Source organism: Pelophylax lessonae, assembly GCF_965119305.1.
Source record: "Pelophylax lessonae genome assembly, chromosome: 5".
In the NCBI taxonomy this organism is placed as follows: domain Eukaryota; kingdom Metazoa; phylum Chordata; class Amphibia; order Anura; family Ranidae; genus Pelophylax; species Pelophylax lessonae.
In genome coordinates this window covers 471,164,692-471,192,666 of record NC_138772.1, presented here as the reverse complement: position 1 = coordinate 471,192,666, position 27,975 = coordinate 471,164,692, and the positions used below count along the sequence as shown (strand labels likewise).

Here is a 27,975-nt window from a genome sequence, read left to right as displayed (position 1 = left end):
GCCTTAAATAATAAAACACAAATAAAAATGAAATGTTGTCATTCAGTAAATACACAACAAAAAGCAGCGCTCATTAAAAAATACCAATGAAAATACAGGGCGCTAATGAGTCCTTTAAAGATAAAAATTACCTGCTATTTTATTCGCTTGTGCTTTTTAACTTTTCATGCTTGTAAGTGCAATGGATGAGGGGGGTTTGTGTTGTTATTACCAATAAAACCTACAGTATTATACTATGGGGTGTTCCCCTTGTATCTTTGCATTGTTAACATATCATTAATGGAGATCAGCTGGAAAGGGGTCTAACCCAGGAGGTTGCTGAGTATGTCCTGGTTACCCACTATCCATCCATGAGGAAGGAGTTGAACCTGATTGAACCCATCAAAGTCCTATGTTTAAAATGCCCATTTTGAGTGGATTGTGGTGAGTTCTCTAACATGGGGAGAGGGATCCACGAGGTGCGGTGATGGTGCTAAGTTTGGTGGGATTGCCACACTTACCTTTGAAGACACAATTTCACCTGATGTCACCTGGTGTTATTTGGACTGTATAATAATACATATCATATGGACTATCTTTAAAGGACTCATTAGTGTCCTGTATTTTCATTGGTATTGTCTAACCACTTGCCTACTGGGCACTTAAACCCCCCTCCTTCCCAGGCCAATTTTCAGCTTTTAGTGCTGTCGCACTTTGAATGACAATTGCGCGGTCATGCAACACTATGTACTCAAATTAAATTTTTATAATTTTTTTTAAACAAATAGAGCTTTCTTTTGGTGGTATTTAATTACTACTGGGGTTTTTATTTTTTGCTAAACAAACAAAAATATTTTTGAAAAAAAAAAACAAAAAACTGTTTTTATAGTTTATTATAAATTTTGCAAACAGGTAATTTTTCTCCTTCATTGACGTGCACTGATGAGGCGGCACTAATGGGCCCTGATAGGCACTGGTAGGCTGCACTGATGGGCACTGATAGGCTGCACTGATGGGCTTTGATAGGTTGCACTGGTGGGCACTGATAGGCGACACTGATGGGTACTGATAAGGCGGCACTGATAAGGCAGCACTGATAGGTGGCACTGATGGGCGGCACTGAAGAGCACTGGTAGGTAGTGCTGAAAGGCACTAATAGGTGGCACTGATGGGCACTGATAGGCACTGGTAGGTAACACTTATGATGGGGCACTGATAGGTGGCACTGGTGAGCACTGATAGGTGACACTGGTAGGTGGCACTAGTGGGCACTGGCAGGTGGCACTGGTGGGCACTGGTAGGTGGTGCTGGTGGGCACTGGTAGCTGGCACTGGTGGGCACTGGTAGGTGGCACTGGGGGCACAAATAATCCCTCTCCTCTTCGGGACCAATGTCCCTCTGACAGCAGCCGGCGATTGTTTTATTTTTCTCCTCACACCGACAGTGTGAGGAGAAAAAAACAGCTGATCGCCAGCTGCTGTTTACTTTACATGATCAGCTGTCATTGGCTGACAGCTGATCACGTGGTAAGGGGGCGGGATCGCCCCGATCTCCAATCTGTGATCAGGTGAGTCTCATGGACACGCTGATCACAGAGCAAGCCACTCGTTGCCGAGAGGACATCAATGTACGCCCTCCCAGCAATGTAGGTCCGCACTGTAGCTGTCATTCGGCTATAGCGTGGATAATGAGCGCTGCTTTTTGTTGTGTATTCACTGAATGACAACATTTCATTTGTATTCAAACTGAATTGCAGAGGCAGAAATATTTTTGCAGTTATTTTTGGGGGGAAAGTAGGTAAAAATATTGGCTGCATAATAATGGCACTTCCAGTCAATACCTTAAAAGTTATCAAATTAATTACCCTTTTGGAATATATCCAATGACTTCAATACTGTAATCCTCTTCCATTTTGGCAAAATAACAAGCAAGGGAGGTTACAGACATCTGTGCAAAGAAAAAGAATATAGTACTGTTAGCAAATTATGATGAGTCATTTGTTTTAAAGCGCTATACGCCACTCATTTTCATTATTCTAGTTTTATTATAATTTACTGTTCGCGGATTAAGCTAATAGTTTAGATGCCTAATTGATTAGCCTGCTAAAATATTGGTTCATACAAAAGCCTGGTGTGCAATATGTGTACTATAAAAGAAAATAATAAGCCTACCATTATATAAAGGAACATTAAATGCAAAATGATAAAAAACAAAAACAAATGCTGTATATACATTTTACTAAGGATATTGCTTTAAGAAATGATGACCACAAAATATGTCCTGAGGGATAACCAAAGTCAACAAAAATAAATCATGGGTCAGCTGATTGGTACTGATTTATGAACACTGAAGCATGGTTAAGTAAACAAAACTGAAAGTATGTCACACATGACTTGTCATGAGAACCTTGTTTTTGCCAATGTATTGTCATGATTACCTGTGTATTGTCCATGTATTGTTGCAATTACCCATGTGTTGCTCATGCATTGTTACGATTACTCATTGTTTCACAAATACTGCCATAGTTGCCCATGTATTGTCAGACTGCCCATCTCTTGCCTGTGTATTGTCAATATTTACCTGTGGTTGTCAATATACTGTCCTGATTACATATTTGTTGCCAATGTATTGTCAGAATTGCCCACTGGTTTCCAAGTACTTCTCAGACTGCCTCTTTGTTGCCAATTTATTGTCATGAATGCCTATTTCCTGCCCCTGTATTGACACCACTGATCTTAGTTTCATATATATTGTCAAGAAAGCCCATCATTGCAACTATTGTACATTTGTTGCCCTTAAATGGTCAATATTACATGTTTTTTTTCCGCTATTACATTGGCATAAAAAGAATAACCTCTAGTTCGTAGATAACAAAATCCGAAATAATTGAGACCAACTCTAATTTGCCATATGGAGAAAGACAGGGAACCTGTCTCTGTACATGGGTCACTGGTTGTTATGGATGCTGTCAGCTTTACTCCAGTTTCAGGGTGCCTCCACATGTGGTGCTTGCCCCAAATTCATGTATATGTTTACAACAGGTACATTACTCTTTCACTTACACCGACATTTGTCATGCAGAGACACAATGGCATTCTCAAGAGTGCGGTAGACTCTAGTTATGAATTCCCCTAAATTTTTTTATAGATTTTTATGGTTCCAGAAAATATGCAGAGTAGAGTGATCTCAGGAGTGATTGAGATATGTACACCAGTTACCCTGGAGTACAACGACAAAATAGTCTACCATCAAAATCTTGTAACCAGAAGAAATTTCCACCAGATGTGTGACACGTCTCTTTTTGTGTCTGACATCTTTAGTAGCTATCTGGGAGAGAGAGATATTATTATTTTCCTTTCTATTAGCTGACCTCAAGTGTGACATAAGAAAGGGAGAAATAAAGAGCTTACAGCAGTCCCATTAAATAGGTACTGTTGGGTAGGAGAGCAAGGATCACTTAAATGTTTTATCTTTAAGACGAAAAAATAAAACCAATGACACTTACTAATATCAGGTCGACAGGAATGACAAACTTGATCTGTTTTATATACTTCTCATTCAGCTCCTTTGTCAGAATCAGCACTGTGAGGGACAGAAGAGATAACAACAGTGCTGATATTTGGATCATGTTGATGTTTTTGAAAACGTAGCTATAAATCTGCAACAAGAAAAGAATTGTTAGCTATGCTGCCTTACGGGTCTTTGCATCTTTGGTCTAATTTCCACCAGAAACACTAAGTTTGATTTACTAAAACTGGAGAGTGCAAAACTTTGCTTAGAAAACAATCCACTTCCTGTTTTTTTATTTTTTGGCAAAGCTTAATTAAACATGCTGAAGTAAGAAGCTGATTGACTACCATGCACATTTGCACCAGATTTTGCACTCCCCAGTTTTAGTAAATCAACCCCATTGTGTACTGTTAGATTGTAAGCTCTTAACGAGCAGGGCACCCTGATTCCTCCTGTATTGAATTGTATTGTAAGTGTACTGTCTGCCCTCATGTTGTAATGCGCTGCGCAAACTGTTGGCGCTATATAAATCCTGTATAATAATAATAATAATAGTAAAAAAATAATAATAATACATGTTTATATTGTCCTGACAAACCCAAAACATCCTGAGAGGCTAAATAGCCTGTACTTTATAACTGTCAGCTCCTAAGAGCTCATTCACACCAAAAGGCAATAAGTGTTCTCACTTGTGACTTTGTTTGAGCGATTTGCATGCAATTTTGCATGTCAAATAGGCACAGCCTATTCACATGAATGAGCCGTCCTATTCGCATTTGTTGCCCAAAAGGAAGCTCTTGCTCCATTTCGGGAGTCAAGTTTCACATGATGTTTAAAGCAGCGGTTTGCAGGAATTGTAACGCGATCCACTGTACATGGGTAAACTGTATATATATATATATATACATATATACATATATATATACACACACACACACACACACACACAATCTCCCAAAAGAGAGTACACCCCTCACATTTTTGTAAATACTTTATTATATTTTTTCATGTGATAACACTGAAGAAATTTCACTTTGCTACACTGTAAAGTAGTGAGCGTACAGCTTGTAAATTTACTGTCCCTTCAAAATATCTCAACACACAGCCATTTTTGTCTAAATTGCTGGCAACAAAAGTGAGTTCACCCCTAAGTGAAAAATGTCCCAATTGAGCCCAACGTGTCAATATTTTGTGTGTCCACCATTATTTTCCTGCACTGCCTTAACTCTCTTGAGCATGGAGTCCACCAGAGCTTCACAGGTTGCCACTGGAGTCCTCTTCCACTCCTCCATGACGACATCACAGGGCTGGTGGATGTCAGAGACTTTGTGCTCCTCCATCTTCTGTTTGAGGATGCCCCACAGATGCTCAATAGGGTTTAGGTCTGGAGACATGCATAGGCAGCCCATCACTGTAACAGAACCGCAATCCCACAATGTGCTTGTGTGCTTCTGTCAGAATACCACTTCCTTCAGTCTTGAACATAGATATCAGATATTCTAGCCGCCCCCATACAAAACTAGCCGAGAATAGCTTGTATAAGATCTGGACCATTTATTTAACAAACTCACACCGAATATATACCTGGTCAGGTGCCTGATTACATCATATGCAGATGAAATTGTGTACAGAAAAATAATTAACATATCTAAGGAACAACCAACACAAACAGTATTCTACTTTCCCACTAGCAACTAATAGATTGAGTTAATTAATTAGCACTTAAACCAGCCTAGATGGAGTACATGGAATCCCCATCCAAACAATGCTTTGATTAATTAGGAGTTACAGACGTCATGGCAATGGTCTACAACAGGCTATAGGTCTCAGTGTAAATTGGGATTAAACCTTCATATATTTCTTAAGAGATATTGTTTATAAATATTACTGTCCATTTGAAGCAATCCAACTATATTCTCAGTGTCCATTAAGTAGCTGTCAATCATTTTCTTAGTCACCCTGTGCCCCTAATAGACACAGGTTTACTTAAGAGGGGCCTAGGGACCTCTCTAAGGTAAGCTGGGTTCCACGGGTCCCCCAACCAAAGTGACTCCCGTCACATCTCTCCCCTTTCGGAAGGAGACTAACACAGGAGGAGACCCCAGACAAATTGACTTCAAAGTTAGTCTGTAGTTCCAATCTCCCAGTGACTGTACACATACAATACTCCAAACAAATTGTCCCGAAAAGAACATTACTCACCCAGCCAACCTCTGCCTCTCTCGTAGAACATACACACCGCTGGGGAGAAGCTTGGACTGGCCTTTCTTCCTGGAGTTCTTTCAGCCACTGGAGAGAAGACAGGGTGGCTAGGCTCACTTTGTCATGCTGTTGCTGATATGGGCCGACTGCCCAGCATCCCTGGGGTATACAGGGGGAAACCGTAGTTTCATCCACTTTTTCTAGAAAGCTCTTTGTTAGTTGAAGGTGAAGGCCAGCAGCACTCTGCTCTGTTGCCAGCTCTTCTGCTGGGTTGGTGTCATCATTCTGGGGCGCTGTCTGCTGCTGGGAAGGAGAGTCGACTGCTCCATCTTCTTTACCCTCATCTGGCTGTTGGGACAACCTTACTCTGGTACCATCTCCCAGGTGCACAGATCCTGGCTGGGGAGGGAAGACCGTTTCCTCCGCTCTGACTAACTGTTGCTGAGGGAGGTTGATAACCTGCTCTCCCTTCTCCCCCTGGATCCTTATCTGCTGCTGGGGAGTGACCGCCACTTTCTTGCCCTGGGCCTCCGGAACTACCACTGCCGGTGAGCAAAGCACACTGTTCCTGTGCCACATTGCCGACTCTTCAGCCAGGATTTCCACACTGTCAGCTGGTACCTCTGGATATTCCCAGGCAAAGGGAACCCAGCCCTGGCGCTGAGCAGAGTCTAGCAGCCGTCTGTAGGCGATCTCCAGCTCCCATTCCTGAAATGCCAGAAACTCCATATCTTCCAGAGGCCAGAACACTTCTGGGATGTTCAGGATCTCTTCTCTGTAATCCATAAATTCCTCTAACCACCACTCCAGATCGCTCCCAAAGTCAGGGTCCCCTGACAGCTTCCCGTACAACAGTTCCAGGCCGCTGTAGCCAAAGCCCTTGTTGGGCTGTCATCCGCTATCCTAGGGCATGTTTGGGATACATGCAACCGGAGGGCTCTATAGCTCTCTTCCAAATGCATCTCTGTTCAGCCTGCTTAACTCAGCTGTCTGCTCCTTGTGCAGCTTATCTCCCAAAAACAGCACCCGCAATCCATACTGTGACCAGTACCTTTCCTGGATGGAAGGGAGGCTTTTTCCCTGGTGTCGCTGCTCACGAGCTAGCATTTCCTTCCAGAGTTTGGAGCAAATTGAATCATACCATCCTAGCAGGGCCTGCTCTGATACTGGTCCTCTGTGCTGTATCGGCATCTCTCGCAACCTCCTTCCGAATTCCTCTTCCATGGCGGCTGGTATCTGTCTGTACCTCTCCTCTTCTGCTGTCCGGACCTTGGATCACAGTGGAGGTTTGGATGTCCCAGTTTGCAGGAAGCATCCAATTGCTTGCCACCAATGTAACGGAACCACGACCCCACAATGTGCTTGTGTGCTTCTGTCAGAATACCGCTTCCTTCAGTCTTGAACATAGATATCAGATATTCTAGCCGCCCCATACAAAACTAGCCGAGAATAGCTTATATAAGATCTAGACCATTTATTGAACAAACTCACACCGAATATATACCACATCAGGTCAGGTGCCTGATTATATTTTTTTATACAATTTCATCTGCATATAATAATGTAATTAACATATCTAAGGAAAAACCAACATAAACCGTATTCTACTTTCCCTCTAGCAACTAATAGATGACAGTGATTTAATTAACTTGAGTTAATTAACTAGAACTTAAACCAGCCTAGGTGGAGTACATGGAATCCACATCTAAACAATGCTTTGATTATTTAGGAGTTACAGACTTCATGGCAACAGTCTACAACAGGCTGTAGGTCTCACAGTGGTAAGTGGGATTAAACCTTCATATATTTCTTGAGAGATATTGTTTATAAATATTACTGTCCCATTTGAAGCAATCCAAACCATATTCTTAGTGTTCATTAAGTAGCTGTCCATCATTTACTTAGTCACCCTGTGCCCCTTATAGACACATAAGAGGGGGCCTAGGGAGTTGAGAGAGGGATTTCTCAACTTGTCTAAGGTAAGCTGGGTTCCTCGGGCCCCCAACTCAAGGGACTCCCATCACAATCACCTTTACCCTCAGCTTCTTTAGCAAGGCAGTGGTCGTCTTGGAGGTCTGTTTGGGGTCGCTATCATGTTGGAATACTGCCCTGCAGCCCAGTCTCTGAAGGGAGGGGATCATACTCTGCTTCAGTATGTCACAGTACATGTTGGCATTCATTGTTACCTCAATGAATTGTAGCTCCCCAGTGCCAGCAGCACTCATGCAGCCCCAGACCATGACACTCCCGCCACCATGCTTGACTGTAGGCAAGACACACTTGTCTGTGTACTCCTCACCTGGTTGCCGCCACAAACGCTTAACACCTTCTGAACCAAATACGTTTATCTTGGTCTTATCAGACCACAGGGCATGGTTCCAGTAATCCATGTCCTTAGTCTGCTTGTTTTCAGCAAACTGTTTCTGGGCTTTCTTGTGCATCATCTTTAGAAGAGGCTTCCTTCTGGGATGACAACCATTCAGACCAATTTGATGCAGTGTGCAGCGTATGGTCTGAGCACTGACAGGCTGACCCCCCCACCCCTTCAACCTCCGAAGCAATGCTGGCAACCCTTCTACATCTATATCCCAAAGACAACATCTGGATGTGAGGGTCGTACTCACTTTTGTGAGCTACTGTACAAATATATATATATATATATATATATATACAGTATATATATGTTTATTTTTATTTATTTATTTATTTTAAATTAAGAGTAAGCATACTTTGAAAGACGCTTCAGCCCCGGTTCACACTTATGCGATGCGGGAAGGCTGCAAATTCGCAGCCTGTTCATGTATCACAAACGCACCCCCGGCAGTTCACACTGCCATATGCGATACGCTGGGGGTGTCAATGTAATCTTAACGACACCCCCAGTTTGATCGCATATCGCAGTGCGATCTTGCAGTTCGCACAGGATCGGATTGCACATATGTGAACCGCTGTGCGATCCGATCCTGATGCAGCTGCAAAAAAGGGTCCTGTGCGTGTTTGCTGCGGGTGCGGTGCGAATTTAGCCATACAAAGTGTATGGCTAAACTCGCACCGCACACCCGATCGCATGTAATGAAGGAGCAGTGCGCTCCGACATTACATGCGAACGGAGCAGCCGCATGAGTGTGAACCGGCTCTCAGTGCCGGTTCACACTCTTGCGGCTGTGGCGATCGCATGTAATATCGGAGCGCACTGCTCCTTCATTACATGCGATCGGATGTGCGGTGCGAATTCAGCCATACACCTTGTATGGCTAAATTCGCACTGCACCCGCACAAAAGTCGCACATGACCCTTTTTTTCAGCCGCATCAGGATCAGATCGCACAGTGGTTCACACTTGTGCGATCCGATCCTGTGCGAACTGTAAAGATCGCACTGCGATATGTGATCAAACTGGGGGTGTCGTTAACATTTCATTGACACCCCCAGCGTATCGCATATGGCAGTGTGAACTGCCAAGGGTGCGTTTGCGATGCGGGAACAGGCTGCGAATTTGCAGCCTTCCTGCATCGCATAAGTGTGACCCGGCACTCAAAGAGTAATAGGCACATAACCAGAACAAAGAGAAGAGACAAGGATTTTCTTTCACTCCCCAATAGACCCTCTATATGAGAAGAGGTGTGTTTTTTTTTTTTTCCTTCTTATATACAAGCATGTGCACTGGAAGCTTTAGTGGCTTGGAACCCACACTTCATTACTTAAGGATCCTCTTATCTGGTGGGTCCCTAGATTGCTAAATTCCAGGCAGGTGTCATTTTTACCCATACTGTTAATGTCACTCTAAAGTCAGCACCACACATAGCACTTAATGGGATTCCCACCCAATATACTTATCTAGAGCAGTGATTCTTAACCACCAGGCCATGGCCTATTGCCGGGCTGTGACCTCCCTCCTCCAGCCACCTGCAGATCTCTTCCACGGTGGCTTTATGTTAAGCCCCCATAGTGCCACCCAAACTCCCATAGTGGTCCACCATGTCCCTCACCCTCCCATAGTGCCCCATAATACCCCTGTGAATGCTTATTGCAGTGTCCCCCAATTTCCCACTGTGCCTCAAGCCCCCTGCAGAGCCTTCTAGCTTGCTGCAGAGCCCCCAGCCTCAACTGGTGTCCCCAAACACCAACAGTGTACCACAGTGTTCCCTAGTCCCTGCTTTGCACTACAGCCTATAACAGTTATCCACAGCCCTTTCCAGAGACCCATTCCCCACAGCTGCCCCCAGCTTCATACAAAATCCCCTACAGAGCCACCAAGTCTGCCAAAGTGTCCCTAAACCCACTTCAGAACCCTTATTCCCTCACGTTGACACCTAGCCCCTTCCAGTATTTAAATACATATTTTGTATTGCCATAGTATTATTGTGTTAGTATATATATATATATATATATATATATATATACAGTATATATATATATTTTTTTTTCTTTTTACTGTCGGACATGGAAGGTTTTGGAAGAATTTACAGTTTTTTGGTCTCAATAAGGTTAAGAACCACCGATCTAGAGGATGTGCAGTTCATAATAGACAAAAGATGTTTCTAAGCTTTTTGCAACTTAACGCATATAATACAAGTGGTCAATCTGAGTTGATTACAAAGAATTTCCTTAATGTAAACAACCACAGTCAGATGTAGGTTTACATAAGCAAATCACACAGACATAAGCTAAAGAACCTACATAAAACATCCCCAATGGTCCAGATATATAAGGCATCTTCATTCCTAGCAGGAACTTGACTTGTGATGTCACCACGTGAGTCGCTGCTCCTGTTGTCATTGCACTGACTACTGGCTCTGAGAGGAGAAAAGTGGCACACCCCAACTGCAGCAAAGACATTGACATCTGTTGAAAAATGGAAAACTCAATTAGTACTAGAGTATACCCTCGTATCAATTATATGTACATTCCATGGATTTTAGAAAACATCTTGGCACAGTCCTACTTATTGCCTACATTTTGCCTTTGTGAGTGCTCAGTGGGAGGTTTGTCATGCTGCAGTCACATGATCAATCCCAGCACTGTAATAGAAGAAAAAGCAGTAAGCCAATCATATCAGCAGGAAATACTACTTCTGAGGGGGTTCTGTACAGAACACATCTATATAAGGAAGTCAGATTTTGCCAGTTTTAGAAAATCAAGCCCGATTGTAAGTAATTACTCATATAAACTTGTCATTTAAAGTGATTCTAATCACTAAGCTGTGGCCCATAGACACACACAGCATGTCATAGATCAATCCGTAGAAGAACTGGCATATCTGTTAATAGCCAGCATAATCATTCATTGGCAAGCAGAAATTTGCCAATGCTAACGCGCATGCGCACACGGGCAAGTAGATATATGCGCCAGCGTACGCCAAAGCACACGCAATGCATAACAGATGCTGGCACCCATAAATTTAAAGCCAGCAGCAGCAACCACTAATTGCTTGATGATCGTCATCAGAGAGTTCCTGGATAACTTCCTGATCGTTTACTTGGATGATATCCTCATCTTCTCTGCCAACATGGAGCTGCACAGATCCCATGTTAAAAAAAAGTTTTAACTATTCTGAGAGAACACGGACTCTATGCAAAAGCAGAGAAGTGTGAATTTGAAAAGACATCTATACAATTCCTGGGCCTAATAATTTTCACAGATGGAGTTACCATGGATCCCCAGAAGGTGTCTGCTATCCTGAAGTGGCCTGCCCCCACCGGTTTGTGGGGTTTGCGAACTTCTATCGAAGGTTCATTAAAGACTTTTCCAGCATTATTTCTCTGATTACCCGGATGACCCGCCAGCGCAACCGTTTCCTGTGGTCCCAGGAAGCCCAAATTGCTTTTGATAAACGAAAGGCTTTATTCACCTCAACCCCCATGCTGCAACATCCAGGCCTAGCTCTACCCTATGTTCTGGAAGTTGATGCATCGGAAGTTGCCACTGGAGCAGTCCCAACGTCAAGGACCCAAAGCACTGCTACACCCATTAGCTTTCTTCTCCCGAAAACTGAGCCAACCCGAGAGGAAATATGATGTGGGGGATGTGGAACTGCTAGCTATAAAAGGTCGCACTAGAAGAGTAGAGATACCTATAAGAAGGCGCAGCCCATCCCATCATGATATTCACAGATCATAAAAACCTTGAGTATCTTAGATCTGCCAGACGTCTAAGAACACGGCAAGCCAGATGGGCTTTGTTTTTTTCAAGATTTAATTTTCACCTCACTTACCGCCCAGGTTCCAAGAACGGGAAAGCAGATGCTCTCTCACGCATGTTCCCAGAGACTCCTGAGGTTGCCGTTCCCAGCACTATTCTGTCCCCTCAGAATTTCCTTTTGATCCAACCTGATCTAAAGACAGTTCTTGAACAGACCTCAGTCCAATGCTCCGAGTCAGAGACTTCTAGATTTAGAAGACAGGAGGGACTTTTATGGCATGGAGACAAGATTTTTGTATATCAAGAAGCCAGACTCCGGGTCCTCAAAATCTTCCATGACCACCAGCTGGCGGCCACTTCGGGGGCCACAAGACTCTAGAACTTTTTCAGCGATCATGCTAGTGGCCCAATTTGAGACAGGACTGCAAGGATTACGTTGGATCCTGTACAACCTGTCTTCGAAATAAGGGCAGCCATACTCAAGCTTGGGGTCTGTTAAGATCACTACCTGTCCTGGACCAACCGTGGAAGATATTATCCATGGAGTTCATAGTGGATTTGCCTCCCTTGGAGGGATTCTCTACTATTCTGGTGGTGGTGGTTGATCAAAAAATGGCCCACTTTTTGCCCCTGGTGGGTACTCCTCCTTCAGCTATGGATACAGCCCACATCCTAATTAAGAGATTGTAAGGTTACACAGTCTGCCGAACAGCATTTTATCCGCAAGAGGGCTGCGATTCACCTCCACATTCTGGAGGACTCTCTGCAAAGCTTTGAACATTGAAGTCTGCTTGTCTTCCGCCTATCATCCGCAGAGTAATGTTCAATCAGAGAGGACAAATCAGACTTTAGAGCAATGTCTCTGTTGCTTTTCTACCTTTGCTCAAGATAATTGGGTGACCCTACTCCCGTGTGCTCAATTTGCATATAATAATTCTGTACATGCTACCACCAACCATTCTCCATTCTGGTAGAACTATGGATTCCATCCGTCATTTCTGCCTAATACGATTCCAGAAGCAGCAGTACACGCTGTACAGGACAGGATAACCTTCATCCAGGAAAATTTTCAAGTTCTACAGGAAACCATGCGAAAAGCACAGGAGGACTACAAGAAACATTATGATAAAAGGAAGAAAGGAGATCCAGTTCTGAAGGTAGGAGACAAAGTGTGGCTCTCTACAGCCAACCCTAAACTGTCTTGCCCTTCTAGGAAGCTGGTTCCAAGGTTCATAGGCCCCTTTGCGATTAAGAAAGAGATTAAGTCTGTGGCCTTCAAATTGTCCCTGCCAAGTACTTGTAAGATTCACCCAGACTTACATGTTCCTCTGCTCAAACCAGCCACGTCTGGCCCCTTTTCTGGAAGGGAAGATTAGCCTCCATCTCCTGTTGCGGTAGGTGAAGAAACGGAGTTTGAAGTGAAAGCCATCCTGGATTGCCGAAAAAGGGGTAGACAGGTCCAGTACCTGATAAAATGGAAAGGTTACTCACCTGAAGAGAGCTCTTGGGAACCTGCAAGTAATGTACATGCTCCCAGACTTCTTTGTGAATTTTTCAATAGGTAACCTGAGAAACTGCCCCCCCCTCCCCCCTGGGGCTGCCCCTTGGGGGAGGGGGGGGGCAATGTCAGAGAACAACCCGAAGAAGAACTGGCATATCTGTCTATAGCCAGCAGAATCACGCATTGGTAAATGGAAATTCACCAATGCTAATGTGCATGCGCAACGGTCAAGAAGATAAATGCGCCAGTGTGCGTACGCCAAAGCGCATGCAATGCATGACAGACTCTGCCGCCCAGTGGCCTATTTAAACACAGCAGCAGCAACCACTAACAGCTGGATGATCGTCAGCCTGTGCCTTGTGTATCCTGATCTTGGACCTACTGCTACCAACCCGGCTTGCCCTTTGACATGATTCACCTTGCTACCTGGCTCTGACCCTTGGCTTGAACTTCTGACATTTTTTCTGCTTGATCCCTTGTGTTTGACCTTGGCTTGACTCACTGACTCTGCTATAACCTCTGCTATAACCTGCTTACCCGTGTATGACCCCGGCTTGTTACAGTTTCTGCTACCTGCATATGCTACTGACTGATACACCATGTATGACTAGAGAGGGCCTTGCGGTTCACCCAGCGGTCGGTTTGCGGCGAACTTTGCTCGTTCGCTGTTCGCCGAACATGCGAACATATGGCGATATTCACAACCGCCATATTCTTTTACATTGTGAAGAACTTTGACCCATGACACATCCATCAGGTGGTACAGGACAGCCAATTGAGACATTTCAGCACATGGACATACCCCCTACCTTATAAATAGACCTGATCTGGCTGCCATTTTACATTCTGTCTTTTGTCAGTATAGGGGGAGGTTGCTGTGTGGAGCAGGGACAGACTAATAGTGACACAAATCGCTAGCAAATAGGTCCACAAAAGTTCTTTTAAGGACTGGTATAGGTGTACTATTGTTTGGTGTGCAGTATATTGGGGTGTAATACACTTATAATATACTTTCTAATATAGAAAGCATATTATAGTGGATTTGTATTGTGCAGCATTGTGACTGGTGAGCGGTTCCGCAGCGATACTACAACTACAAAGAGTGACAAACGCAATTAGAAAAAAGTATTATAACTGGTGTGATAGGCAGTCGCCCACCAAAAATGACAGATTGAAGCAGGGTGTTATATATACTTTCACAATAGTGTATTTGGGTACTGCAGAAATGTTGCCTCTTTCGCTGTGTTACCTCTGCTACACACAGTGACAAAAGTTAGTGCAAAATTTTTTTAATAACTGGTGTGATAGACCAGTAGCCCCCCAAAACGACAGATTGAAGCGGGGTGTTATATACCTTCTTCCACATATACTGCGCTTCTCTAGAGACTTTTGTCAAAGGGTCATTTAAAAAATGACAGGCAGAGTAAGAGGCAGGCCATCCGCAGTGGTGGTAGGGGTAGGGCAGGAGCACCAGGCTGGAGCCGAAGTGGGAAGTTGCAGAAGGTATGTTCGATTACGTCAAAGGACGCACCAGACTTGGTTGAGTGGCTCACTCAGCCTTCCTCTTCTGCACCCTCCTCATCCTCTCTATCTGCACCCTCTTCCCTCTCTGCTGTGTGCACCCCCAAAGACACCAACACCACCATATACCCTCCGCTTGAGTCACAGGAATTATTTTCCGATCCATCACAAGACATTTGCGATGCGCAGCCATTCTTGGCATCAGATCAGGAAGTGGAGGTAGCAAAAGCCGCCACTCAGCAGTCTGACGACAGTACCCAGATCATCCCAAGGAGGTTGGTCCCTGCTGTTGCTGCCTACTCCGAGCTGTCAGGTAAACGCCTGTGGGCTAATTTTTGGGGCCTGTAATGGCCGACACTTATTTATCCTGTGAATGCCTACTGTACCTCCAGCCACAGAATACAAAGTTCTTTGCTGTCCGGTGAACGCCTGTGGGCTAATTTTTGGGGCCTGTAATGGCTGACACTTATTTATCCTGTGAATGCCTAATGTACCACCAGCCACAGAATACAAAGTTCTTTGCTGTCAGGTGAACGCCTGTGGGATAATTTTTGGAGCCTGTACTGGCCGACACTTACTTCTTTATCCTGTGAATCCCTAATTTTTCAGACTGGAATTGAAAATCAATGGGTCTGTAAATGTTCTGCTAAATTGTGGAACGGATGCAAACCCATTTTACAAACGTATGAATGGACCCTCTATGTATTTGACATGTATTTACCGCCTGCTGTCAGTTCTGGCTGATTTAGGCTGAGCTATTACACTAAAACCGAGCAATATTACAAAAAATAAAATACACGTTATAACTGTATAAACTATTTATATAACTTATAAAAAAAAAAAAAAAAAAAATTATGGCAACTTTTCCAATAGCAGGATCATCTGCTGCACCCTCTTCATAGCCTGGCGTTGCCTCTCCTCCATGGCCTTCATTCGTTCCTGAATTGACGAGATTTTGCAGATAAAAAAAGAATGCTTGTAGTTGTCGATCGCAGATTCGCTTAATACTTCTGGTATGTCAGTGTCCATGTTGTGGGACTATGTGTGCACAGCTAGTAAGTATTTTGTGGCTGTAAATATGACCTGGAGGTTTTTCATGTTCGCCTGCCATTAAAATGAATGGGACCTGCCGTCAACCTGCGGTTCGCGAACATTTCAGCGAGTTTTTCGCGATCGTGTTCGCGAACCGTCCCATCAGATGTTCGTCCATCACTATGTATGACCCTTGGCCTGGCTTCTGGTTCTGCGTCCTGCTTTGCCCTGCTGCCAAGTACGCCCGGAACTGCTAAGGACACCTGCTCTACAGCACATCCTTCCTGTTCCAGCTGCCATCCAGTGATCAGCTCTGCAGATTATGACAACTGGCAACCCGTGCTTCTTTGGGCATTGCACCCCCTGTACCACCTCCAGGGGTGTTCTGCACTTAGCCACAACAGGAGCCATCTCAGCACTCCGGCCTCTGACCAGATACGTGACACAGCGTGGTTTGCCCTCACCCCCCACTTTCTCTTCACAGCATTTGATTGACAGCAGCAGCAGCCAATGCAGCTGTGTACAGCGTTGGATCAATTGAGGTCTCAGATAAGCATTTAGGGAGATGGGGGAGGACAGCAAGCTGTAAAACCATTTTTACCTTATTGCATAGAATGCATTAGGGTAAAAACATTTTGCATTTAGAAACACTTTAAATTATAATTTATATAGTATTATGCTTAAAGTGGAGTTCTACCCAAATGTGGAACTTCCACTCATTTGCTTCCTCCCCCCCTCCGGTGCAACATTTGGCACCTTTCAGGGGGGGAACGGGTACCTGTTTTTGGCAGGTACCCTTCCCCACTTTCTGGAAACGGTGGCGTGGCGAAGTTTGGCCCCCTCCTCCTACCCTTCGCTGCCAAGCCAATCAGAATGCGCAGCGCGCTTCGCACATGCGCAGTAGGGACCCGCCCGTGAAGCCACAAGGCTTCAATGCCGGGTTCCCTTATCGGCGATGGCGGCGGCAGCACCTGACAGCCGATGGAATCATTAGCTGCAGTGCCGACATCGCTGGACTCCAGGACAGGTAAGTGTTTTAATATTAAAAGTCAGCAGCTACAGTATGTGTAGCTGCTGACTTTTAATTTGGGGGGGGCGGATCTCCGCTTTAAGTATAGCAGGAAAAGTTAGACTCTTGCTTTGAGGGAGACTCGAAAATGGCAAAGCCAGGGCTGTGAGCTTGAGTTGGAAAGTCTCATCAATTGGGTCAATGAGAGAAGGCCTTATTTAGCACACCAGAGTCCAACCATAACTAAAAAATGGTCTAATCAGCTTTTCTCAACTTATTACCCCAGAGGAATTAATTTTTAAGGCTCAGGGAACCAGTGCTAAAATCCATTCATCCTGATATCAGTGGTGGGTAGGAAAAATGGCCCCCTAACAGGTATTACAATGCCACCCTTACCACCTTCTACAAAGATCATTGGCACAAAGCCACTGGCTCTGCTAAGTGACATTGAAGATGGAACTATCCTGGCACCATCAAGATAGAAGGGCAATCACAGGTCAAGGAACCCCTAGCACTCTCTGGAGGAACTTTAGTGTTTTTTGGAACCCTGGCTGAGAATGGCTGGTCTAGATGGGCAATTCTATTAAGCTGATGATCTCTGTGCTCACACCACTGATTCTAAGTTACAGTATCTCACAAAAGTGAGTACACTCCTCACATTTTTGTAAATATTTTATTATATCTTTTCATCTGACAACACTGAAGAAATTACACTTTGCTACAATGTAAAGTAGTGAGTGTACAGCTTGTATAACAGTGTACATTTTCTGTTCCCTCAAAACAACTCAACACACAGCCATTATTGTCCAAACTGCTGGCAACAAAAGTGAGTACACCCCTAAGTGAAAATGTCCAAATTGGGCCCAATTAGCCATTTTCCCTCCTCTGTGTCATGTGACTCGTTAGTGTTACAAGGTCTCAGGTGTAAATGGGGAGTAGGTGTGTTAAATTTGGTGTTATCGCTCATTCTCTCATACTGGTCACTGGAAATTCAACATGGCACCTCATGGCAAAGAACTCTCTGAGGATCTAAAAAAAGGAATTGTTGCTCTACATAAAGATGGCCTAAGCTATAAGAAGATTTCTAAGACCCTGAAACTGAGCTGCAGCATGGTGGCCAAGACCATACAGCAGTTTACCAGGACAGGTTTCACTCAGAACAGACCTCTCCATGGTCGACCAAAGAAGTTGAGTGCACACGCTCAGCGTAATATCCAGAGGTTGTCTTTTGGAAATAGACGGATGAGTGCTGCCAGCATTGCTGCAGAGGTTGAGGGGGTCAGCCTGTCAGTGCTCAGACCATATGCCGCACATGGCATAAAATTGGTCTACATGGCTGTCGCCCCAGAAGGAAGCCTCTTCTAAAGATGACGCATAAGAAAGCCCGGAAACAGTTTGCTGAAAACAAGCAGACTAAGGACATGGATTACTGGAACCATGTCCCGTGGTCTGATGAGGCCAAGATAAACTTATTTGGTTCAGATGGTGTCAAGCGTGTGTGGTGGCAACCAGGTGAGGAGTACACAGACAAGTGTGTCTTACCTACAGTCAAGCATGGTGGTGGGAGTGTCATGGTCTGGGGCTGCATGAGTGCTGCCGGCACTGGGGAGCTACAGTTCATTGAGGGAACCATGAATGTCAACATGTACTGTGACTTACTGAAGCAAAGCATGATCCCCTCCCTTTGGACACTGGTCCGTAGGGCAGTATTCCAACATGATAACGACCCCAAACACACCTCCAAGACAACCACTGCCTTGCTAAAGAAGCTGAGGGTAAAGGTGATGGACTAGCCAAGCATGTCTCCAGACCTAAACCCTATTGAGCATCTGTAGGGCATCTTCAAATGGATAGTGGAGGAGCACAAGGTCTCTAACATCCACCAGCTCCGTGATGTCCTCATGGAGGAGTGCACAAGGACCCCAGTGGCAATCTGTGAAGCTCTGATGAACTCTATGCCCAAGAGGGTTAAGGCAATGCTTGAAAACAATGGTGGCCAGAAAATAAAATTACACTTTGGGTCCAATTTGGACATTTTCACTTAGGGGTGTACTCACTTTTCTTGTCAGCGATTTTGACATTACAGGGGGTGCAGAATTATTAGGCAAATGAGTATTTTTGAGGATTCATTTTATTATTGAACAACAACCATGTTCTCAATGAACCCAAAAAACTCATTAATATCAAAGCTGACTATTTTTGGAAGTAGTTTTTAGTTTGTTTTTAGTTTTAGCTATTTTAGGGGGATATCTGTGTGTGCAGGTGACTATTACTGTGCATAATTATTAGGCAACTTAACAAAAATCAAATATACAGTATACCCATTTCAATTATTTATTTTTACCAGTGAAACCAATATAACATCTCAACATTCACAAATATACATTTCTGACATTCAAAAACAAAACAAAAACAAATCAGTGACCAATATAGCCACCTTTCTTTGCAAGGACACTCAAAAGCCTGCCATCCATGGATTCTGTCAGTGTTTTGATCTGTTCACCATCAGCATTGCGTGCAGCAGCAACCACAGCCTCCCAGACACTGTTCAGAGAGGTGTACTGTTTTCCCTCCTTGTAAATCTCACATTTGATGATGGACCACAGGTTCTCAATGGGGTTCAGATCAGGTGAACAAGGAGGCCATGTCATTAGCTTTTCTTCTTTTATACCCTTTCTTGCCAGCCACGCTGTGGAGTACTTGGACGCGTGTGATGGAGCATTGTCCTGCATGAAAATCATGTTTTTCTTGAAGGATGCAGACTTCTTCCTGTACCACTGCTTGAAGAAGGTGTCTTCCAGAAACTGGCAGTAGGACTGGGAGTTGAGCTTGACTCCATCCTCAACCCGAAAAGGCCCCACAAGCTCATCTTTGATGATACCAGCCCAAACCAGTACTCCACCTCCACCTTGCTGGCGTCTGAGTCGGACTGGAGCTCTCTGCCCTTTACCAATCCAGCCACGGGCCCATCCATCTGGCCCATCAAGACTCACTCTCATTTCATCAGTCCATAAAACCTTTGAAAAATCAGTCTTGAGATATTTCTTGGCCCAGTCTTGACGTTTCAGCTTGTGTGTCTTGTTCAGTGGTGGTCGTCTTTAAGCCTTTCTTACCTTGGCCATGTCTCTGAGTATTGCACACCTTGTGCTTTTGGGCACTCCAGTGATGTTGCAGCTCTGAAATATGGCCAAACTGGTGGCAAGTGGCATCTTGGCAGCTGCACGCTTGACTTTTCTCAGTTCATGGGCTGTTATTTTGTGCCTTGGTTTTTCCACACACTTCTTGCGACCCTGTTGACTATTTTGAATGAAATGCTTGATTGTTCGATGATCACGCTTCAGAAGCTTTGCAATTTTAAGAGTGCTGCATCCCTCTGCAAGATATCTCACTATTTTTGACTTTTCTGAGCCTGTTAAGTCCTTCTTTTGACCCATTTTGCCCAAGGAAAGGAAGTTGCCTAATAATTATGCACACCTGATATAGGGTGTTGATGTCATTAGACCACACCCCTTCTCATTACAGAGATGCACATCACCTAATATGCTTAATTGGTAGTAGGCTTTCGAGCCTATACAGCTTGGAGTAAGACAACATGCATAAAGAGGATGATGTGGTCAAAATACTCATTTGCCTAATAATTCTGCACTGCCTGTAATGGCTGTGTTGAGTTATTTTGAGGGGCAGCAAATTTACACTGTTATACAAGCTGTACACTCACTACTTTACATTGTAGCAAAGTGTAATTTATTCAGTGTTGTCACATGAAAAGATATAATAAAATATATACAAAAATGTGAGGGGTGTACTCACCTTTGTGAGATACTATACCCTCTTTTGATTAGATCAATCGGCAAAAGATGGCAACAATATGTACTGTATACACAATAAACTCCAAACAACAAAAACAATGAACTCATTGTTCTATAGATGGCATTTATAATGCAGACACTTACACTGATTCTTCTTTGCACAATGGTGATATTAAGAAACTATAAATGTCATTTGTCATTGCTTTCTTGATTGCACTGGAACTTTTAGCCGAATAATAGCTAGACAGTAGACACAATTACATTTGCCTTATGCACACTAGGTATTTAGCCTGTGTGTGGCCAATTCTGGACTTTTAGTGTGCCCAGAAGTCACAGCTGCACTTTTCAGACCTGTTTCCTGCAGTCTATTAACATTAATGGCAGCTGCTTGTGGACAGGGCGGAATACCATACCGAGCGGTACTTGCGTTTAGGATCCTATGTGTTCAGGAACAAATGTCTGGAGCGCAAGTATTCTGTGTCTCAGGCATTTGTTTCTTTATGCATAGGGTTCCTAACATGAATACCACTTGGCACAGCGTTCAGTCTGGTCCAACTGCAGTGGGTTTCAGCCTGTCATAGATTTTGACAGGCTGAGGGCAGCAGGGCAGAGCACTGCAGCTTTGTCTCCCAGATGATAATAAATGCCGGGATCAGCCACACACAGGTTAAGCGCCTGTGCATGAGGCCTTAAGAAGCAGAAACAGTTTAGCACAGGTTTTCCATAAATGGAATCTATTGCAGTTATATATCTCATGACACAACAAAATAGATAGGTAAGTCAACAAATCCTACAAGCTTTTAACATTCTATTCACGTGCATTATCAAGAAAGTGACAATCTCAATTTCTTTCCCAAATTGGATTCCTATCAAATCCAGCATTAGTCTAGCTCAGCCTTTTTTAACCAGGGTACCCGGGCACCCTGGCATGCCTTCAGATTTCTTCAGGGATGCCTTGGCAAAATACCTAGAAAGTGCCCCAAATTGCCCAAAAATCGTCAACAAGCCAGTGGGTGGATCAAGCCTGCCTTTTAGTTACACAAAGCCACGGGTTTTTATTGTGCACTAATACCAATATTATTATAACTTTCCAGCCACTGGCATCCTAACAACCAAAGGCATCATTGATTCATAGGGAGGACATTGGGCACCTGTGCCTCCACTATCCCACTCCGTCAGTACTGGGTTCACTGGGTGAGTGAGGGAGAAGAAAAACACCAGAGTGCAAAGGTGTATTTTCTTTGGAAGAATAAGTCACCTCAAATGTTGGGTGTCCTATGTGTGTGGATATTAATGCGATATGTAAAACTATTAGGCGTACGTTTATGAAAGGGTGAATTTTTTTCTCTGTTCGCTTCTCTGCAGTTCTCCGGGGAAAATTATCTCCTCTGGCACCCTTTTTATGAAGCGGAGAACTTCAGTTCTCCCAGGGTGATCAGAGGAGAAGTTTTTCCTCGGTGAATTGCCGAGATCTGTGTAGAAGTGAATGGGAGAGCCTGTAATCTCGTGAGACAAAGCGAGATTACCGTACTATGAAAATCACTGGCGCTCTTTAATAAGTAGTGATAGATTATCACTGCTGAGTACACGATCCCCACTAATGTTAATAAATAATAGTCCCCTTACATAAATATATATATATTGTGACAGGAAGTCAGGTAAATTTGTGGATGTAGTAACAGACAGGAGATACATTTCCACCTGGTTTAGAAAATTCACCAATTACTATAGGGTGTCGGCTGCATAGGTAGCCAGAACTGTCTAAGGACGGTGAACAGACTTCAGCTGTTCAGAATGAGGAAATTAAGGCCTCTATAATTTGTCCAAAGGAAGTCTATGGATTGCTGCCTCCTGATGCTGTGTGAGCTGGGGAGAGGAGGACAGTCAGATGTGTGCCTCCCAACGCTGTGTGGGCATGGGAGAAGGAATGCCCCCTGAAGCTGTGTGAGCATGGGGAAGACCTCCTGGAGCGATGTGCGCTGAGGGTAAAAAGTGTGAAGACTTCTCAAGGTGAGAAAATGAACTATTTCTATGTGAAGAGTATGAAGAGAAAAACCAATGGATGTTTTCTATGTGAAAGGAAAGTCCAATGAACATGTGCTGTGTGAAGAAAAAAAGGGACAAGCAAAGGAATGGTTGCTATGTGAAGAGATAATAAATGGACTATTGATAGTCTGCTGTATGATCAGCCAAGTCTGCCCAACAGTAGGTTGGGGACAGACTTCCGTAAGTAGGTTCCTGTGTGTGAGAAGGTAGCCGCCCACAGTGGCAAGGATTTATTTTGTGTTTTATTTTATTTTTGATGTTTTGATGCTTGCACTTGTGTGAAGATAAATTGCAAGAATAAACCAAACTGTTGTTTGCAACCACTTTTCGGCTATCTCCCTGTGTAAACGCACCCCCCCCAAGGGGTCATCCATACCCGCCGCCGAGCTAAATCCCCACAATATATATATATATATATATATATATATATATATACACTGAATACACACACGCATACATTTTATATATATATATATATATATATATATATATATATATATACACATTAAATATATATCTACATGTATGTGTGTATATATATACATGTATATATATACATAAATATGGCAGGGGGACATGATTACTGTGTTGGGGGGTCTGAACGAGGAAGAAGGATGTCAATAATCTTCCTTCTTCCCCCTCAGTTCTCCCCCAATTTGGTCTTCACTCCCCGATTCACAAGCTCCAGGCTGGTGAATCCGGGAGTGTGAATTCTGGCACAGATCGCCAGTGAAGTGCAGAGATCGCGGCTTCATAACCTGGCTGTTTCTGTGTCAGTCAATGACAGATTCCCTTGTGAAGAGATGATCAGCGGAGAACATGTTCTCCCCCGATCATTTCTGTTTCATAAACTGAGAATGATCAGAAATGAGCTGTCATCAGCAGGATCACTGCTCATCTCCGTTTCATAAAAGGACACCTTAGTTTTGTTTTTTACATTTTAGAATGGTGTGCCTCATGATTTTTGCAGAATTTTAAAGAGTGCCTTGACTGAAAAAAGGTTAAGAAACCCTGGACTAGCTCTCCCACCTCCCTCTACCTGTACACACTTTGTGTCTTTCCAGAGCACCAATTTAACCCTAAAATGCCAGTATTCTATGACAGAGAACATATGATGAGTTAGTATATACTGACCCTGATTTACTAAAGGAGTAGAACATGTCCATGTTCAAAGTACATTTTCTTTTATCATAGAAAATGAGGTGACACAAATAAAATGATCTGATCAACCATGATTGGAGTGAAGGCAGGATAAGTTTACCTAATTAGCTAGGCTAAGCTAATTTTCTCTCTGCAGAAGGAATTCTAACGAGTTTTAGTGAATGAGGTGAAGTTGTTCATACCTAAATCATCCAGTTGTGAGCAAAAAATCTTGTTTTTCCTAATTTCCCGTGCTGTCAATTGGGTATTCTTTTTAAAGTTAATTTTCACTTTGTTTTACCACTGAGATAGGTAAAAATAAATCTAGCATTTTTTGCATAGTGAAATTTCATATGAAAAGTGAACACACTCTACTCATATAGTAAATCAACTCCATTGACTTTATCATGATCAGTACAAAATATATATATATACAAACTATTTTTAAAAATCAGGTAAATATTAAATATTGTTTATAAATATTATGTATTTTTAATCCAGCCAACAAGTGGAACTTTTAGTTCATTTTACACATTTCCCTCTTTTGTTGAAAATTTACATACAATTGACTGAGTTAGAGGAGTGAGTTGTTCATTACTGGCCAGCTCCATCCATAGGTTCCATTAGACAAGGTGAGCCAAAGGCAGAATGCTTCTGCTGTACTGTCTTTGGCAAACCTATTGTGCTGTGGGAATCCTTTTTGCCATGTTTTTAAAAAAAATTATATAACAAAGACATTATACAAAACATAATTTAAACCAGTGTACACCTAAACACTTGAAACTCAAATACTTTGGCCATAATGCCAAGAGAGGACTCATTGGAAAAGACCCTGATGCTGGGAGACATGGAAGGAAAAAGGAGAAGAGGACAACAGGAAACAAGATGGATAGATAGCATCATCGAAACAATGAACATGAAGTTAAGCAAACTCCAGGAGGCAGTGGAGGACTGAAAAGCCTGGTGCGCTGTGGTTCATGAGGTTGTGAAGAGTCAGACACGACTAAACGACTGAACAACAACACCTAAACAAAGGCACATAAAATGTATTTAAAACCATTACAGTTTCTCTTTTAAAGTGAAACTCATTAATTAATTGCCATAATTCATTTACATAAATCATATATATCATGATGCTGTATTTTATTTTTTTTATTTTTTATCAGTCTAGGGCAGGGGCGTCAAACTAGATTTCATTGCGGGCCGCATTAACATTATGGTTGCCCTCAAAGGGCCAGTTAGATCTGTAAGATTAGATGTCCAGAGCACCCCATGTCCCCTTACACCCTTACATGAGATGTCAAGAGCCCCCCCACCATCAGAAGTCAGTTACCTTGTGCTGCTGCCAGGAAAAAGATGCAGGTGGATCTAGGAAGAAGTGCAGGGTCTGGAGTCAGCTTCCAGAGTCTGCTGAATGCTGAGACCAGGGGAGGCAGAGGCAAGGTGGTGTTGCGGCTGCACAGAGAGTTGCAGGATCTGTAGGAGGAGTTCTGCCCTCCTCTCTGCTGTGGACTGCTGAGAAGGGGGAGCAAAGACAAGCCTTTCTGTAGCTGCGCAGAGGAGTGCAGGATCTGGCAAAGGAGTTCTGTCCTCTCTGCTGCCAATTACTGAGACAAGGTGGGGGCACAGACCAGGGGGGTGCCACATCTGCAGGAGAGGTGCGAGGACCACATGAAGTGGCCAGGGGGCCGCATTCGGCCCACGGGGCTTGTGTTTGACACCTGTGGTCTGGGGGATGTTAGCTGTACAGTACGAGCTGATTTAAATACACTGACAAATTGAAGCCCAACTTCAACAAATACGTTATATTCAGTTACAACAAACAGTTTTTTCCTTTTGGGATAAAGGTTTTACCTGAATAAATACAAGCTGATCATTGTAAGCACCCCTGTCAGTGTTAAATGGTTTGTCACATCCCTGTAATGGATACTTCTGCAGGGGAGCTTGTTCTTTTGACAAACAACAAGCTTACTGGCTGGATCTCAAAAAAAAACGGCTTTATTAAAAGTAAGTGCAAATTCATACTCACAAACAAAGATATAGCATATAGGCATATCAACAATATTGTTGCAGCATCTGGGTTGTCGCATCACAGTAATGAAGTCCTTGCAGCGACTGGCTAACGCGTTTCGAGGACCTGCCTCTTCCTCAGAGCCTGCTGCACTGAGACACAACCTCTAAATTTACACAACCAAAATGATCACAGGGAGGTGGAAACCGGGGATAGCCCCTCCCAAGTGGGTGTGTGCGCTCTCACGCCACACTCCCACCTGGTAAAAATAGAAGAAAGCTAAAAAAAGAAAGCTAATGCAGCTGTCACAGAATTGGTAAGCTTCAATATAATACATGCTTGCTTTAACACTGCTTTAAAATTTCCTGTATTTTTGCTGTGTATTGAGTTGTTACAATTCTGTAAGGGAGCCATGTACATACTTGATCAGTTTACTTATGTAACCACGAAAATGTTGTATATCCAGTTCTCAACCACACAACACTGCTTGTCCTTCATTCAACTCTGGAGCTCTCACTTTACTGTTATCTAATCACACCTTGTACATGTTATATAAACTTCCACACTCTTGGTGATGTTTGATCGTTGCTTTACTAGCTACTAATGGCTAGTAGTTAAATACAGGACACAAAACAATTTCTAACTGCGCTTAATCAAAATATATGAGCAAAGGTGGTTTTGATGGAATTAGCAGCCAGCACATAAAGTTGTTAAATCTCAACATGTACTATAAAGCCTGACAAAGTGTGCAGCGCTCAATATACAAAACCAAATCTACCAGAAAAGTTAATTAATCAAAAAAATGACTTTTGAATCGAATATACATGAGATCCCATTCTGAAATGAGTCCGCCTGAATGTAAATGAACAGTGAACCCATCAGAGAGAAAGTCCCATAAAAGTATGCTGGTTGGACAACACAGAAGCCTTCACCGAACACCCAAATATGTAGCAGCTTACCACAATGTGTAGATCCCCATAACAGAGATCCACACCAGCTCCAATGATAATAAGCCCCAGGCGTAATAATCAACAGCGTGGATGGTATCCTTTCTCTTTAAACCAGCTTCCTCTCCAGGTGTGTCAAATAAATAGATCCTCCTAAATTTCCACACTTCCCGAGGTGTACCAGTACCGCCCTTCATAAGTTGTCACACTAGGGCAAATACCGCTTAGCCAATGGTGGTGTCAACAAAAAAAAAGGGAAACCTCTCATGGTGAAGTATGCAAACTCCTAACGTCAATGAAGCCGTTTCTGTTGGTTTCTTTAAAGAAAGTGGATGTAGAGATGTTACCTTCCACTGTCTTTATCTTGAGGTCCAAAAACTATGAATATGAAACTAAATTCATATTGTAGGGAAATACCCCTGTCATTGCTGTTCAACTCGCACATGAAAGCCTCCAGCAATGAAACATCGTCCTCCCATAGGAGGAGGATGTCATCGATGTACCTCCTTCAAAAAACCAACTGCGGTCTGGAGCAACCACCGATGACATTCTCCTCCCATTTGGCCATGAACACCTGTGGCAGTGACAACTGTCCCAACATGCAGTGAAGGGGTCTCCTCTGCAGGCTCCTCCTTTTTACAGTCAGCTGACCTCTAGTCTCTGCCCCCATCCCAGCTGACCGTGCAGTGAACTGAATGGGCAGAGACAGTAACACCTGTCCCAACATGCGGCAAATTTAATTTATTCCTAATATTGTGCAATGAGAGATCTTTTAATGTTGTGATTATTATTATTTTCAATTTATGTAATTTTGATATTTTAAGGGTTCTGAGAGGTTTCCCCGGGGAGCAATGTGCACGTTGTGGTTAGGCTCCACCTAGCCAGTCCGTTTATGTCATTTATTTATTTTTGCATATTAATCTTAGTTTAATACCTTAATATATGCTTTCTATCACTTTTTGTTGATGCCCTATTATAACATCATTAATATATTGAGTATTTTCTGATACCCTATTATAACATCATTTTTATATTGGGTATTTTTGATACATTCATTTTTTTTCTGAAGTATTATTATGTTGGATTTTCCAAATATTGGGATTTTTTTCTAATTTTTGGTTGTCATTA

The 27,975-nt window shown here is 43.2% G+C and overlaps 1 protein-coding gene across 3 annotated transcripts in view; it reads right to left on the bottom strand.

Annotated features, from left to right (window-relative positions):
* SLC26A7 (solute carrier family 26 member 7) overlaps positions 1-27,975 on the bottom strand; it is a 99,313-nt gene that overhangs the window by 59,506 nt on the left and 11,832 nt on the right. For all 3 annotated transcript variants that reach the window (XR_014225368.1, XM_082259811.1, XM_082259812.1), the window contains exons 4-6: positions 10,371-10,535; positions 3,485-3,637; positions 1,844-1,926 (exon numbers count right to left, since the gene is read on the bottom strand). Coding sequence is in view for 2 of the 3 variants with exons in the window: in XM_082259811.1 (XP_082115937.1) it covers positions 1,844-1,926; positions 3,485-3,637; positions 10,371-10,535 (401 nt within the window). In the remaining variant the exon portion in view is untranslated. The remainder of the gene's footprint in view (positions 1-1,843; positions 1,927-3,484; positions 3,638-10,370; positions 10,536-27,975) is intronic.